Raw genomic sequence first — 15,306 nt, forward strand, 5'->3', positions numbered from 1 at the left:
ATAAGAAGCTTTCAGATGATTCCTTTGTTTATTTGCTGTTGTATGTGGATGACATGCTTATTGCTGCTAAAAGCATATCACAAATTAACATTATGAAAAAGCAGTTGAGTGATGAGTTTGAGATGAAGGATTTGGGTGCTGCAAAGAAGATATTGGGAATGGAAATTACCAGGGATAGAAGTGTTGAAAAGCTTTTCTTGTCTCAACAGGCCTATGTTGAGAAAGTGCTTAAGCATTTCAACATGAATAATGCTAAGCCTATGACTGTTTCGTTTGCTGCCTATTTCAAGTTATCTGCAGACATGTCACCAAAAACAAATGAGGGGATGAAGCACATGTCTAGTGTTCCCTATTCAAGTGCTGTCGGTAGCATCATGTATACTATGGTATGCACCCAACCTGACATTTCACATGCAGTTAGTGTTGTGAGTATATACATGGCGTGTCCTGGAAAAGAGCATTGGCAGGCAATGAAATGGATTTTGAGGTATTTGAAGGGTACTACAGATGTTGGTCTGATATTTGACAAGACCAAGATGAGTGATTCAGCTGTTGGCTATGTGGATTCAAATTTTGCATGGGACTTAAACAAGAAGAGATCTTTGACAGGTTATTTGTTTTCTCTTTCTGGAAGTGCTATCAATTGGAAGGCAACATTGGAAGCTACAGTTGCTTTGTCTACTACAGAGGCTAAATATATGGCCTTAGCAGAGGCAGTAAATGAAGTTTTATGGTCACAAGGTTTGGTGGGTGATCTTGGGTTGATACAGAACAAGACAACAGTGTTTTGTGACAGCCAGAGTGCAATACATCTCACAAAGAATCAGATGTACTATGAGCGAACTAAGCACATTGATGTCAGCTATCACTTCATTCGGGACATTATATCTCAGGGGACTGTAGTTGTGCAGAAAGTCTCTACACATGATAATCCAGCAGATATGATGACCAAGGGAGTCTCAGTCAGCAAGTTCAGGCATTGCCTAGACTTAGTTGGTATTTGTAGTGCTCAATAATGCCCTTGCGAGGGCATATAAAAAGACAGAGTATTTTGTGGTTATTTTATTGATGATAAAGGAAATTCAAGCCAAGGGGAAGAATTGTTATTTTTGTGACTTGAATTTTGGATATATTTTTTTATGGACCCGACCCGAAAGTTTCGCAATGCGACCCGATTATGATAAAAAGTGAGATCTGTGGTGGTTGCGGAGGGCACGGGCTGATAGAGTTATGAGATATTCAGAAAACATACTGAGTTTAGGTTTTGAGAGTTCTAATTGATTGTATCTTACTCTTTTCATCGTACCTTTTTCTCGTGTCTTGCCCGTGTACGTAGACCTTACGGTTGAACCACGTTAAATTCTGTGTTATTCTTCTTCTCTTTTTCAATACTATGTGATTGTGCGATTTGTGTGTGTGTCTTACATTTGCATGTTTGTTATAACAACTCCTATGAGACAAATAGAGAGGATGATCTCTGCCCTTGACCTACTCTGTTATCATTCCTAAAGAAAATACATATGGAAGGAGATAGATGTGCGACTGTGCTATCGTGTCTCATAATGTTAGTCTATATAGAGTAAATAGAGTAGGAGGTCCTCGCTACTCATATATATATATATATAGTTTCTCTGATTTATGTTAATTTGTTGCCCATTATTGTTTAATTAGTAATTAAATATTTGAAGAAAAAATAGTAATTAAATAGTGGTCGCGGCTTTAGCCTCCCCAAACCAAACTCTATGTCTTAATTTTTGCAGATCGATTCTGTAACAGGTTGGCGAAAGGTTGCATCTATCTGTAATTATTGTTGGAGGCTACGGCCGCCATATATAGCCACAACACAAGATGAAGCCCTTATAGAAATGGTAATGGATCCACAAAGTGATTAGAAAATGTATATTATCCTTTTAATTACTTACAATTATTATTTGTATATCCTTAAAGATCGTCCTCGTTTCTTTACAGATATTGTGGTATGGTCACTCCATTTAAGGCTTTTGCTAGCTACCATCGTTAATTATTTATTATATTATCAACTCAAAAGATTCCAACTTCATTCAGACCCCATGAAAGCTAATAAAATAATTATTAATTTTATCAACAACTCAAAAAGATTCCAACTTCATTCAGACCCCATGAAAGCTAATTTGGCTGGCTAATTAATTTAATTTTCGGCAGAAAAGAAGGGATCTAACTGAGCTTTCAAGAAATGGCATATTGTAAAAAATCTGCAAAGGCACATGATGAATGATTAGCAAGAAAAAAAAATGATAATAATACTGTAAGGAACTAAGATGAAAGAGGAGATGAACAAAAATTGATTATTTTATAGGAATCTATATATAATGCAGACATAAAATTAATTAATTGTACTAAACTATATTTGATTGGTTCAATACTTTGACTTGTTCACGCCTTGCTTAATTATGCGCTTTTAATATTGATCAAGTGTGAACAAAATCTCCTCCACTTCACCAGCTGTTTCCACATAGAAAAGGAAAAAAATCGCGATATAAAAATCTTTAGTTTATTTGATTATTAAAAAAGAAAAGGAAAATCAAAACAACCGATGATGGATATTTATTTTTTTTTACTAAGTCAATTTTAATTTGAGTAATTTAAATTTTTAATTTTTTAATTTCTAATTCATTTTAATTAAATTCATAACGAAACTTTTTCTGTTAAAGTAGGATACCGAGGTCTTAAAAAAATTAAGAGCAAACGTGACAAATGGACAATTCTAAAAATGGAAGGTAACATTTGTTGACAAGCCGCTGACGGCGGTTGCCTAACAAGCGTCTGAGAAAATTTATGTCATAGGAGAACATGAGAACCTCGTTCCCTGCAGGCTGCAGGCAAAGCTTTTGTGTACAAGGTTTTCCGACCCGACCGATAATACGCCGGTAAATGTTGAAAATTAAGGATTTAAAATTTAATCGAGTTTGAACTGAGGTTAAATCGATATATTATTAAATAAATATTATAAAATTATTAATAATAATATTTTATTATAATTAATATTTTTTATATATTTTATAAATAATTATTAAAAAATTAATTAAATTTTAACATGTAATTATTTTGAAAAATAATTTACACATTTAATTAAAATTTGTAAATAATAACCTTTAATTATATATAATAATTTTATTCATACTAATTAAAAATAAACAATAATATATTAATTTACATAAAATAATAAATAAAAAATTTATATAATAATAATAATAATAATATAATACATTGATAATATCTTTAATAATTAAAATTGTAAGTGAATGAAATTTAAAAAAAAAAAGTTATTAATTATATATATAGTCAAATAATTACAAGACAATGGTGTGGGTTAGTGGCTTGTTGGCCCAAAAATAATTGCTTAGTCTTGTATTCAATATTTGTTATTGCTCATTGTAAAAAATTTTTATCGAGTAGATTGAACTGGAAAATTGGTTCAAACTTCGCCAAGCTTCTAGTTCACTGGTTTTCCAATCAGTTCAAACTGGTTTTCTCCTGTTATTAGAAATGAGAGTTTTAACACCTAAATTAGACTGAACCATAGTTTGGTTCTCAGTTAAAAAGGCTCGACCGAACAGTCCAATGAAAACTATGTTTATATATATAATCCGTTTTTACAGAAAATTTTAATTATGGCGATTCTATAATAATTAATAGTCAGAATGTATATATATATTGAATAAATTATTTGTTTATTAGTTAAATGCACTAGGTTAGTTATTGGCTAATATTTTTTTCAAGTTGAATTTCAGCATCAATGTGCAAAAAGAGGAGCTCTCGTACACCATAAGGGACGTAACGTTGGAATTAATTTGGAAGCAAATTTTACAATAAATGCGCAAATAAATTGAGAGTTATTGTTTTCTTTTTTTTATAATTAGTTAACTTGAAATAAAAAAGGACAGGCTTCACAAAGAGTATTTGGTTTTTAGGTAATCCGCGGCTTCTATGCCTTTTTCTGTTCTCTTATCTTTGACATATATATAAAAAAAAAAAGGACGACAAATTATCTAACACAACTTTACGATTGTATGCTACAATTATATGATCTATACAAGAAAATGCCCGTCTCTTATGTCCAAGAGATTCACAACAAAATGCCTGAATAATATGTCAAATCACAATATAACAGCTTAATTCAACAGACTACAAATGAACTGGCCATCTGATACGGTAATCTTCTCTGCTTTGACAACTGCCTCGAAAGGGAGAGGAATGAAACTTCGTTTCGGCCCATAAAAATGGGGGAAGCTATTGGTACCATCTACAACTTCATATATCAATCCATCCCCAAGCTGCCAAAAATACACAAGTTAAAAGGGAGCTCATGTTTCACCAGGTAACTTAAATTATGAAACCTTTGGATTGATTAAGATGTATGCATATTGCCAATCAAGTAACTTCTTCATTATTACTATGTCACTTCCTATTAAATCTACTCAACAGAAAATATAAGTTTGATCAATACAAAAACATGCTATCAAGTGACTTAAACTACTACTACATCATCTTCCTCACCATTCCATCCTTGGCTTTAGCAAATCAGGATTTTAATCCCTCCTCTTAATTCCTTTTTAGCCTAACTATCCTTCCATCAGCACCTGCAATTGACAACAGCTCTAATGCCTTAACTAGGGCTTTGGAAGTATTTCTCAAGAATTAATAGGCAACATACATCAGTCCATGAATTCAAAGTTATTGACAGAAATAAAACAAAAAAGACATTCATTTTATCCTCCAATCTGGTTTTTTAAGCATCCTTGGACTAACACTTGAGGTAACTAACTATACTTATGGCAACTTAAATTACATGGAAACATAAACTGTTTTATTCAAATTATATATTTAGGGTATGAGTGACTCCAATTAAGCCATTTAACCATATTGTGGGCTCAGTTCAAGTAACACCAGCGGTGAATTAAGAATGAAAATCTTCAGAAAGAGTTACCTGAATGAACTAAAATATGCAGAACTGTAATTCTTATAAAATCTCTAATAATAACAATTATTAGGGCTTTTGCGCTTTCTAATGATCATCATCCCCAAGCATAATTAATCTTTCGGAAGGTGTCTAGTGCAAGTTCACTTAAATTTCAAGGAAAGCCATCATGAATTCAGAATCACAAAACACATACCTTCTTAGCGTCAATTTGAAGCAAATACAACTCCAAATTAGTGTTCAAGAAGAAGTTTTGCAATGTTGACTTAACCTGCCAAGACAATGCCAATGAATGGAATTAGCGCCAGCCATTCACAAGAAACTTGAAAGTATAAGAATTAGGAAACAACATCATCTTCGAAAAAAAGCCACAGGGACAGATGCACATAGAGGCCAAGGGAGGCAATGGACCCCCTTGAAATTTTGAAAATTTTTAGGGATATAGTGATAATTTTTTGAAAAAAAAAAAAAAAACTACTACTCTTATTAAATTTTGTTGGGGCACTAGAGTCAAGGACGTATCTACGTTGGGGCCAAAAAGGCTTGGGCCCCTAAAATTTTAAAAAGTTTTAAGATTATAATGATAATTTTTTAAAAAATTAATTTGCTTCTGCTTTTTCATCAATTTATGTTGCTATTTCCATCTTTAAATAAATTCACAATCAATATATTCTTCTATTCTTTAAAATTTAAATTACTGGACAATAAAAAAGTCTAACATAATTACCTCGTCATTTTTCTTCATCAATTAAAAATTTTAGTGTTTTTCTTCATCAATTAAAAATTTTAGTGATTTTCTTATCTAATCTTATTGCTATTGTTGGAATCTATACTCGTTAAAGAAAAAATTTTTTCTTTTATAATATTAAAAGTTAGAATCATGTCATTATTTTATATAATTTATAATGTTAATTGAATTTAATTTTTCATGATTATTTTAAAAAAATTAAATTTAAAATAAATTGTACAAATTTTTTAATTTTATTATATTAAAATATTTTAAATACAGTAATTCATAATGATATTAATTTTATTTTTTAATTAATAGAAACTTATAAATTTCATTTAAAAAAAATAAATTATTTATTTTTTTGTTGTACATTCATTGAATGTCTATTTTTATAGTTATGAAACAATTTTCTCAATCAATCTGTTCAATCAATCAAAAAGTAATCTCTCACATTTTGATTGGGAAAGAAATTAAAATAAATAAATAAATCCTATAGGTTTACGCCACCAATTCCACCGAAAAATCAGATTTTGATTGTGTCTCATGAAAAGCCCCTATTATAAATTTCTGTGTCCGTTACTGAAAAGCCCTATCCCTAAAAGAAAATTTTCATATGGTGAAAACAAAACCTTCTCGCATTCTGCGGTCATAAACGACAAATCGGGGACTATAGATATAAATTTCTAGATTGCGTAATGGAAGTAATTGAAGAAGAAGAGAAGAACGATAAAAGGAAATAGAAGGGACCTGGAGGAGCTTGCTGAGGTGGATAAAACCGGACAATTTATCAAGATCTCCACCAAAAATAGATCCATCTTTCTGCAAGACTTCCCACTCCTTAGCCGTACTAATCCTGTACACGTACTCTTCGCCTTCACTCCCACTCGCTTCCTCTTTTGAATCCATGTCCTCGGCTTTGTGAAAACGCCGCTGCGCGCGGGCCACCGCAACTACCAAATCTTAAGTACACTCACTGATCTACAAAAATCTAGCCGTGTGGACGAAATTCATTATGCTAAGTAAATTGAAAAAAAGAAAAAAAGGAAGTTTAAAATACTGTTGAAAAGGGTTGGGCTGAGAGCCCAGTAAAGTTGAGCCCAGCTGTATAAAACGTGGGAGTGGGACTCCACACGTGTCATTTGAAAAAGTTCCCAAACTGAAAGGCGGCGTTATTTGCGAGGCACTGCTTGTCCTTGCTACCCTCTTCTCTTTACTCCGTCTCCAAAAGCACCCAAATTTCCTGTTACATTTTTCAAATTCACCTGAAAATGGCCGCCACGGCGAAACCAGGCTCTCTCACTCCTCTCCATTCTCATCTCAGGAAACATTTCCCTCCTTTTGATTCCACCTTCATTCGTCCCAAGATTAGAGATTCTCGATTTTCTCGCTCCAACCCGACTTTAAGGCACGTAAGAACTGCGCCTGTCGTTCCTGTACTTAGAGCCCAAAGCTTCCCTGGTATGGCTTTTTTTCCCTGGAAAAACAATTTTGCTGGTCTCTAATAATATTATGCAAGTTTAGCAGTAAAACGAGTTAGTTGGGTGTGTCGAATACTTGATGCATTTTGTATTTGATTGTTCGTAGAGTATATTCCGGATGCAAAATTCTACAGAGTGGAAGCGATTCTAAGGTGTTTTCATGCTTTAAGTAACTTTTTTTTTAAAGAAAAATAATTTATATGTGATCTTCAATGCTTTTGCTTTAAGACGAGCTTATTGAGGTTAACATCTCTAATTCTGTTACCATCTTTCCACTGTGCTGCTGCGTTTGGGAGGTAATAGGCCCTGGCGAGTCTCGCAAGTTTCCTCTGTAAGAGCTATTGAACCTTTTTTTCCTGGTTTATGGGTCTTTTCAATAATGCAATGCGCAGGTTCTTAAATTTCTTGCAGTATTTGGACTTTGTTGTGCATGAAGGAAATTTTTTCGATTTGCTGGTTAAATTCACCATCTTATCTTTAGTGATATCTTTAGCTACAATTATGTATTGTACAACTTTAAAGTTTGGCAACTTTTATTTTCAAAATTTTGTCAAAAGAGTTTTCTAGTACATCACGAGAGGATTCACTGAAGACAGTGCCTAACGGTTCTCACTTTAAATCCTTGATGATAATTATGGCATGTGGTTGAAATTTGCTGGTTTAGGACCATAATTCAAGGGGGTGACGTCGGTAATTTCTTTATTACTGTACTTTGATCATATATAAGGTTGGTTGTATATTCCTATTGCTGGTTAATTAAGGTCCATTGTCTTGATTTTTGTTATGTTACCAGTGGTTTGTTTCATTTAGTCATCATTTGACCTACACACGTGCACACATACTTTGCCAATTGTTGAATTTCTGAAGGTTTCATATTCACTAAACATCCGAGTTGCATAGTTTTAGTAATAATTCTTTTATTTCTGCTATAAAAAATGAAGGCTTTGCTAAAAATTGGTATCCGAGGTGTTACTGTTTCTGATGTTCGAGGTTTTGGTGCTCAAGGTGGTTCAACAGAGAGGCAAGGTGGTAAGCTATTAACCATTTGAACTGCGACAACTTTATTATTTTTAGGCTAGATGTTCCTTGAAAACCTAATAATGACCTGATTATTGTTTACATTGCTTTCTGTTTACGTTTGACACCCAGTGTCTTTTCTGCTAATTATATTTAAATGTGTTGAACAATTCATGTATTGGTTAACCATTCCCTTGGTAATTATTGCATATGGTGTTGTAGGCTCTGAATTTTCTGAAGACAAGTTTGTTGCTAAAGTTAAGATGGAGATTGTGGTGAGCAAAGACCAGGTATCATACAAACAGTCTAAATGGTAATTCTTTCTGTGATAACATAAGTACAAACATTTGACTACTGTCATTCTGTTCTTATAAAATTGATGTTCATATAGATGCGCGTGCACACACATACAAACAACTTCAAAAACGAAAAAAAATTCATGTCCATTGCCAAAATAATATTCATTAAATGCTTTACATTATCTTAGGTTGAGGCCGTGATAGAAAAGATCATTGAGGAGGCAAGGACCGGAGAGCTTGGAGATGGCAAGATTTTCTGTAAGATTAAAAAATTCATTGCTTATTTATTTATTCATTTTATGTAGTAGTTTACACTATCCTTCAATTATTTCCCACCTTAAAGCTCTGACATACAGCGAATGTTAACGGTATTCTTTTGTTTTGGAAAAGAAAATATCTGGATAACTATTAGTCTGCTGCCATGTTAGCTATTTATTTATAGGCAGCTTGATTAACTATTAAGAGAACCATATTTTTTTTATTTACTAAAATAATAGAAACATGAAAATTTTAATTTTACAATGAAAAATTAAATGAAATAATTCCTAAATCTAGTCTTCCTTGATTGCATCAGTATGTAATTAATTCTAACTCCCACATGATAAAAAAAAAAAAAAAAGAAGTAAAAGATCTTGAGAAGAAAATAATCCTCTTTGATCACTATACATTGCTAACATCAGAAAATGGAATAATTGGGAATCCCGAGTAATTGGCCGAGCCGCTAAAGTAGCTAAAGTAGTGATAAATCCTGTCTAGTCTTCCTTGATTGCATCAGTATGTGTGAGAGCTTGCATTGTACTACTCACATATATTCCAGAAATATTGTTCAAGCATGACAATGGTGGTAAAGGTGCTAGCCACAGTAGCTTAATGAGTAATGCTGCATTTCCTATGCGGTCACGATTGTGTTAACTTGAAATATCTAACCTTTCTGTCTGTCTGTAGATTCACTCTAGTCATAAGTAACTACTTGAGTTGGAGCTTAGATAGGAGAGAGTTCCATTAAATGTTTTCTTTGCTCATGGCTTCTTACTTGTGTCATGAACTAGAGAAATGGCTATTGGTGACTCATTATACCATGAACAGTTGGACAATAACAAACATTGGTCAATATTAGGTACCTCTTGTTGGAACATGCAGCTGCATCATAATAAGCTTCTGATGAACTATCATGGAGGCTGGAGCCATATTGTATGCACTTGTCTATTTTACAGTCACCACAAATTGTAATATTGCCATGTAAAATCTGCAATGCTAAGTTAGCAATTTTCAGCCAAATTGTGTAGCCATTTCCTAATATTGAAGGCCAAATAATTATGATCATACCTTCTGCATCATAGTTAATTTAGTTATATGTTATGCCGTTACGGTACCTGTGTCTACATGAATCTTAATATTGTTAGAAAACTTTGTCTTTGAATTATTAGATGACTCAAATATATCATCAAACTTCTAATGGCATTTCCTTGGTCACGCAGTGGTGCCTGTTTCAGATGTAATAAGAGTTCGCACCGGTAATTTACTGCACTTTTGTCAATCAATAATTTAGTTTTCTATTTATTGACTGGAATTTTGTAGGCATCTACCTGGGTAATGGCCTTTACCTCTATTCAATTTTCAGGTGAGCGTGGAGACCAAGCTGAGAGGATGACAGGAGGACGATCTGATATGACTTCTGCTTGACTGGTTTGAATTGCAATAAGCAAGCAAGATTAGCATGCCTTACGAGAAAGGTTCTCTACTCAAGAACAACCTGTCTCCAGTTCAACTTAGAAGATTTGATATTCTTGTTACTCTTGTTTTTTGTAGTTTTTATATACATTACCCTTTGATGGAATAAATAAAAAAGGATAGCTTATTTTTGTACCGAGTGCATGCCAGAAAAATAAGAATGAGGCGGAAAACCAACAAATATGGTGCATTCCATTTTATAACTTTCCTTTAAGTCGTTGTTCTCTTGTTTTAACGAGAAGAAAATGTATAAAGAATACAAGAGTTCCCTGCCATAGCCTCATAGAATTGATGGGGAGAAGAAGAGATTTAAGGTTACTACATTTGAATTGGGCAATGGTGAGATGGCTGGATCTTATCATACCAACATAGAATGATCTCTGTCCTCTCACCTTGCCATGATGGGGAAGTGTTGGTGCTTTCGAAAGCTTCTCAAGGGACCACTCTACAGAGGTGATATGTGGACTCATTACTGCTACCTCCTATGTTTTAAATATATTTACAGCTGGAAATGATCAGATGCCAGATTTCAATTTGATTATCCACGACTATAGATTTACATATTTCAGGTATTATTTTAACATTAACATATGCATCTACATTTCACCTCTGCATCAAGGGCCAAAAGAAAAAAATAAAGTAAAATAAAAACCTCCTATTTATGATTGTTTGTTGAAAGTTTTTTTTTTTTTTTATGTGAATCCATCGAAATTTAAGTTAATTTGATGAAATTTAGAAAATCTTGGTTGGGGTTACGTGGTTTAAGGGCAGTGAATTTTTTCCTTAGTAGTATTATTTAATTCCTTTATTTAGTGAAACTAATTAATTAATTTTGAATTGTACATTAGGTAATCCCTATAACTTAATTCAATTAATTATTTAATTTTATAATTATTTTTTATACCTAAATTATTCTAATATTTTTCTTTTATTTCTCTTTTATTTTTTCTTTTTTTTCTGTGCTTACATTCTCTTCCTTTTATTCTCTCTTCATTTTTATCTTTTGATAAAAAAAGAAATAAATTATCTGTGCAAAATAGTTAAACACAAAAATGATATCCAAATAATTGGACAATAATATTTGAATAATTCGAAAAATATAAATTTAGATTTAGTATCTATATAATAAAATTTTAATTTTAATTTTTTATTTTTAAAAATATGTGAACCAATTAATTATTTCATTAAAATTGAGACACTAAATAACAGTATTTTAACTAGTATTGATTATAAAAAAAATTGATCAAAAAACTAAATAATTTGATGATAATAAAATATAAAAATTAAATAATATATTTTAAAAGATATAATAATTAAATAATTAATTTTATTAAAATATATAATTTAAATAATACTTTTTTCAATAAAAAAGATGAGATGAATAACCATGTCTAGGGATTAGGAAATCCCTACCCTAAATTGGAAATAGAGCTCCTTTTCACCAAACAGGTGACAATGTCCAAGTCCACAAGTCCTCCAGATGCAGGCCGTTGTCCCAACCACGTAATCTAAACAATCAAAAAGCCAAAGTGCAGACGGTTCATGAATTCTTAGATTTACCTGAAAAATCGCATCATTGAATTAAATTTATTTTATTGATTTAATTTAATTTAATTTTTTTTTATTAAAAATTAAATCAAAATTATATTAAATTTGTATTGGACTAAAATTAAATTAAAAAAATAGTTTTATGTGTGTGTATATATATATATATTATTTTTCATTATTATTTATTATATTTAACATAATATTATATTTTTATGTTTCTACTTTTTTTTAAATAATTTTAATTATAAATATTAATATATTATATAATATACGTTTAATTTTTAAACATACATACTTTATAATTTTTATAGATATATGTTTTATAAAATATGTAATAAAATAAAATAAATATATATATACTATTAAATATTAATAACTAATTTTAAAATTTAAATATGAATTTTATAATATTAAGCATATAACATTATTTTAAAAATTAAAATTTTGAATCAAATTAAAATATTAAAAATTAAATAAAAATATAAATATAAAAATTAATTAAAAACTCAATTAAATTTCAATTTTTAGACAAATCTCAAATAAAAACCAAAACCGGAGCCTAAGAAGAAACAAGCTTTAACGGCTCGTTTTACAGTTAAATCTCAAATCTGGCCATTTGTCCTATAAATACAACATCTCTCTTATACCGAGTAAATATTGCGTGGAAGACAGCTCTTCATTTTAATTTTCCTCATTTTGAATTTTGTGAGGAGGTAGATCCCGTATTTGCTCTTGACTGTTCCCTCAGGTAAGTGTTTTCTCTTTCACCATCCCAATTTCTCTCTTTATTCTTTCCTTTTTTTTTTTTTTTCCAACTTCTCTTTCAATCTGATCTCCTCCTCTGTACGTATCTGTTAATTGTTTCTGTTGTCATTTCGTCTGATCTTAAGATTTCGAGCGGGATTCGTTTTCTGATGGTTTGATCTTGATAATTGTATAGTTTTCGATTGTTACCGTCTGGATCTCTGTGTTCCTTGCTTTATCATTTGTTTTCATGTTCGAATTCATTTGATGATATCTTAGATTCGTACATTTATGGATGCAATATATGCGGTTCGGTGCTTGATCCACCTGTAAATGAGGCCTAATGCAAGTTCTAAGCTGTCATTGATTCCTCTTTGTAGCTTTTTTTTTTTGCTCTTCCTTAATTTCATACAGGATGCTTTCATTAGTGATATGAATCCTTCTGTTTATAAGATTTTGAATCGTAGTCTAAACAATATTTTTAATTTTCTGTGGAGATATATTCCTTATGCTGTTGATATGATCACGTTCATTTTTAACTCGAATGCGACGTTTTGTTTTCTGTAACATCGTGCATTCTTTTATCAAACCTGTGTATGATGGTCCCTTTTACGTTCTTGATTAAATTTAGTTTGCCTTGGCAATCTTACCTTTGTTGGAGTGATGGGGTGGACGGTGGACCATTAATGATTTTGACTTTTAATTGTTTGGATCAGCAGACGTGAAAGGATGGGGCTGTCTTTCGCTAAGTTGTTCAGCCGACTCTTTGCTAAGAAAGAGATGCGTATTCTGATGGTGGGTCTTGATGCTGCTGGTAAGACCACCATCCTCTACAAGCTCAAGCTTGGAGAAATTGTCACCACCATCCCTACCATTGGTAAGTTTGATATGTTACTAATTATGTTATCATCTATTTGTAATATAACTAGATGGGATTTGGTGGATGGTTTTCATATTTGAGCATGGCTATTTTTTTTTATATATAAATTGGATAATGTTTGTGTTGAAATCTTTACAACATGTTAACTTTTGGGCGTTCATCAGTAATTGAGATTTTTGCTTTATCGTTATGGTGTTTCTGTAGTGATTTTGCCACCGCCTGTTATTGAGTAGCAACAGTAGTGCACAGGATTCTTGTTTCAATTTTAGTAGGATTATATTTTGCTTTGTGGAGTTTCCTCTGTTCTTCCCAGACCTATGCTGCCATTATGAATTGAATTCTTTTTTCACCACATAACTCTCGTTTGGACTTAAACTTGACATATTTTGATCAGGATTTAATGTGGAGACTGTGGAGTACAAGAATATTAGCTTCACTGTTTGGGATGTTGGTGGTCAGGACAAGGTATGTATTCTAACATTGACCCCATTAACTAAGTTATGGTTTGAATTTTATGTTGCATCATGGAAATTGTTGTCTTGGGATTTTAGATATGTCACTTGACTCCCTCTGTTAACTGATCTTAACCAATGGTGTACAATTTGTCTTCATATGATGTACTTATCTGTGCTTATGGATGGTCTAGTGCTCATTTCATGTCCTCCATCAACACTTAACATAATCATAAGCTATATATCGAAGACAATGTGCACTCCATCTTTTCCCATTGATTAGCAAGGGAAAGACTTTATGCAGTGGCTTATATTTTGAGGGATTTTGTATTTTGTTGACAATTTAGTGTGAATGTATGCACGATCTCTTCGCTTGGCAAAGTCAATAGCTGTTTCCAATTAAGTTCTGCCGTAGCTATGTTCATATATCATTCAAAAAATGTTAGGTTCTGTTTTGACTGTTTCCACCTATTTTTTGATTCTTCAGATTCGACCTTTGTGGAGACATTACTTCCAAAACACACAAGGGCTCATCTTTGTGGTTGATAGCAATGACAGAGACCGTGTGGGTGAAGCTAGGGATGAGCTACACAGGATGTTAAATGAGGTATCAACAAGCCCCAGAATTTCTTAAGCAAAAATGAGTAAACTGTTTATGGAACTATGAAATGTTGCAATTAAGCAAGGACATCACATTGGTATTTGATTTGTTACGTCTGCATGGTTTTCCCTTGATCCAAATACTACTTCTTGTGCTGGCAGGATGAGCTGAGGGATGCTGTACTGCTTGTATTTGCAAACAAGCAAGATCTTCCAAATGCAATGAATGCTGCTGAAATAACTGATAAGCTTGGCCTTAACTCTCTTCGACAACGCCACTGGTAAGACAAGCAAAAGCCCAAAACCCCCACCGCCAACCCTTCTGACCACCCATCCTCGTGTGAATTTATGCATGTTGTGCGCTGCAGGTACATCCAGAGCACATGTGCCACTTCTGGTGAAGGGCTGTATGAAGGACTGGACTGGCTCTCAAACAATATTGCAAATAAGGTAGAAACACTATGATGATGCATTGTCACAATGAATATTTGCATAGCTATTTAGCATGATTGACAATTTTGTAATGTTTTTTTACTTAATTATGTTATTTAACTGCAGGCATAGATGGCACAATTCTTGAGTTTTGGATTGCAACATGTGCTGGAATACAGAGTTGATAGTGCTCCTTCGTGTTATGATCTTTTTTTTTACCTCCTTGGCGGTTGTACCTGTTTAACCGTGTTTGTCATTTCTCTTGCAAACATTGCAATTTGTTTCTTGTAGCTTCGGAATAATTCTTAAATTTCCAGTGTTCTTGACAGCTTAAGTAGCATTTATTTGTTTTTTTTTTTTTTGATGTTTTTCGAGGTAATGAATATTGAGACAATAGAATGAATGACGACGTCTTAAAAGGAGTCAATTTATGATGTC

At 32.4% G+C, this 15,306-nt stretch overlaps 4 protein-coding genes across 10 annotated transcripts; 3 read left to right on the top strand and 1 right to left on the bottom strand.

The window, feature by feature from the left end:
* The first annotated feature begins 242 nt into the window (after positions 1–242).
* LOC131183463 (secreted RxLR effector protein 161-like) lies at positions 243–1,892 on the top strand. Its single transcript, XM_058154229.1, has 3 exons — positions 243–386; positions 498–741; positions 1,777–1,892. The coding sequence occupies exons 1-3, from the start codon at positions 243–245 to the stop codon at positions 1,890–1,892; spliced, it is 504 nt and encodes a 167-aa protein (XP_058010212.1).
* A 2,132-nt stretch (positions 1,893–4,024) lies between these two features.
* On the bottom strand, positions 4,025–6,649 carry LOC110653416 (uncharacterized). Its single transcript, XM_021809037.2, has 3 exons — positions 6,435–6,649; positions 5,154–5,228; positions 4,025–4,313 (listed from the first exon to the last, which is right to left on the bottom strand). Exons 1-3 carry the CDS (start codon positions 6,591–6,593, stop codon positions 4,152–4,154), a joined length of 396 nt encoding a protein of 131 aa, XP_021664729.2. The 5' UTR covers positions 6,594–6,649; the 3' UTR covers positions 4,025–4,151.
* A 158-nt stretch (positions 6,650–6,807) lies between these two features.
* On the top strand, positions 6,808–10,347 carry LOC110653415 (nitrogen regulatory protein P-II homolog). Of its 2 annotated transcripts, none has more exons than XM_021809036.2 (8): positions 6,808–7,145; positions 7,272–7,317; positions 7,469–7,496; positions 8,107–8,191; positions 8,405–8,472; positions 8,670–8,739; positions 9,960–9,995; positions 10,103–10,347. In XM_021809036.2, exons 1-8 carry the CDS (start codon positions 6,956–6,958, stop codon positions 10,162–10,164), a joined length of 585 nt encoding a protein of 194 aa, XP_021664728.2. In that variant the 5' UTR covers positions 6,808–6,955; the 3' UTR covers positions 10,165–10,347. The 2 variants fall into 2 exon arrangements, with proteins under 2 accessions (XP_021664728.2, XP_021664727.2); XM_021809035.2 differs by having other exon boundaries at positions 6,809–7,145; positions 8,107–8,194.
* Positions 10,348–12,355: 2,008 nt separating this feature from the next.
* Positions 12,356–15,196, top strand: LOC110653419 (ADP-ribosylation factor 2-B). Of its 6 annotated transcripts, none has more exons than XM_021809042.2 (7): positions 12,356–12,508; positions 13,224–13,381; positions 13,779–13,849; positions 14,324–14,443; positions 14,599–14,717; positions 14,805–14,886; positions 14,995–15,196. In XM_021809042.2, the coding sequence occupies exons 2-7, from the start codon at positions 13,234–13,236 to the stop codon at positions 14,998–15,000; spliced, it is 546 nt and encodes a 181-aa protein (XP_021664734.1). In that variant the 5' UTR covers positions 12,356–12,508; positions 13,224–13,233; the 3' UTR covers positions 15,001–15,196. The 6 variants fall into 6 exon arrangements, with proteins under 6 accessions (XP_021664734.1, XP_021664735.1, XP_058008564.1 ...); XM_021809043.2 differs by having other exon boundaries at positions 12,360–12,508; positions 13,221–13,381; XM_058152581.1 differs by lacking the exon at positions 12,356–12,508 and adding an exon at positions 12,530–12,603.
* Positions 15,197–15,306: the final 110 nt, after the last annotated feature.

The sequence above is a fragment of the Hevea brasiliensis genome, chromosome 9 (assembly GCF_030052815.1).
Source record: "Hevea brasiliensis isolate MT/VB/25A 57/8 chromosome 9, ASM3005281v1, whole genome shotgun sequence".
NCBI lineage: Eukaryota > Viridiplantae > Streptophyta > Magnoliopsida > Malpighiales > Euphorbiaceae > Hevea > Hevea brasiliensis.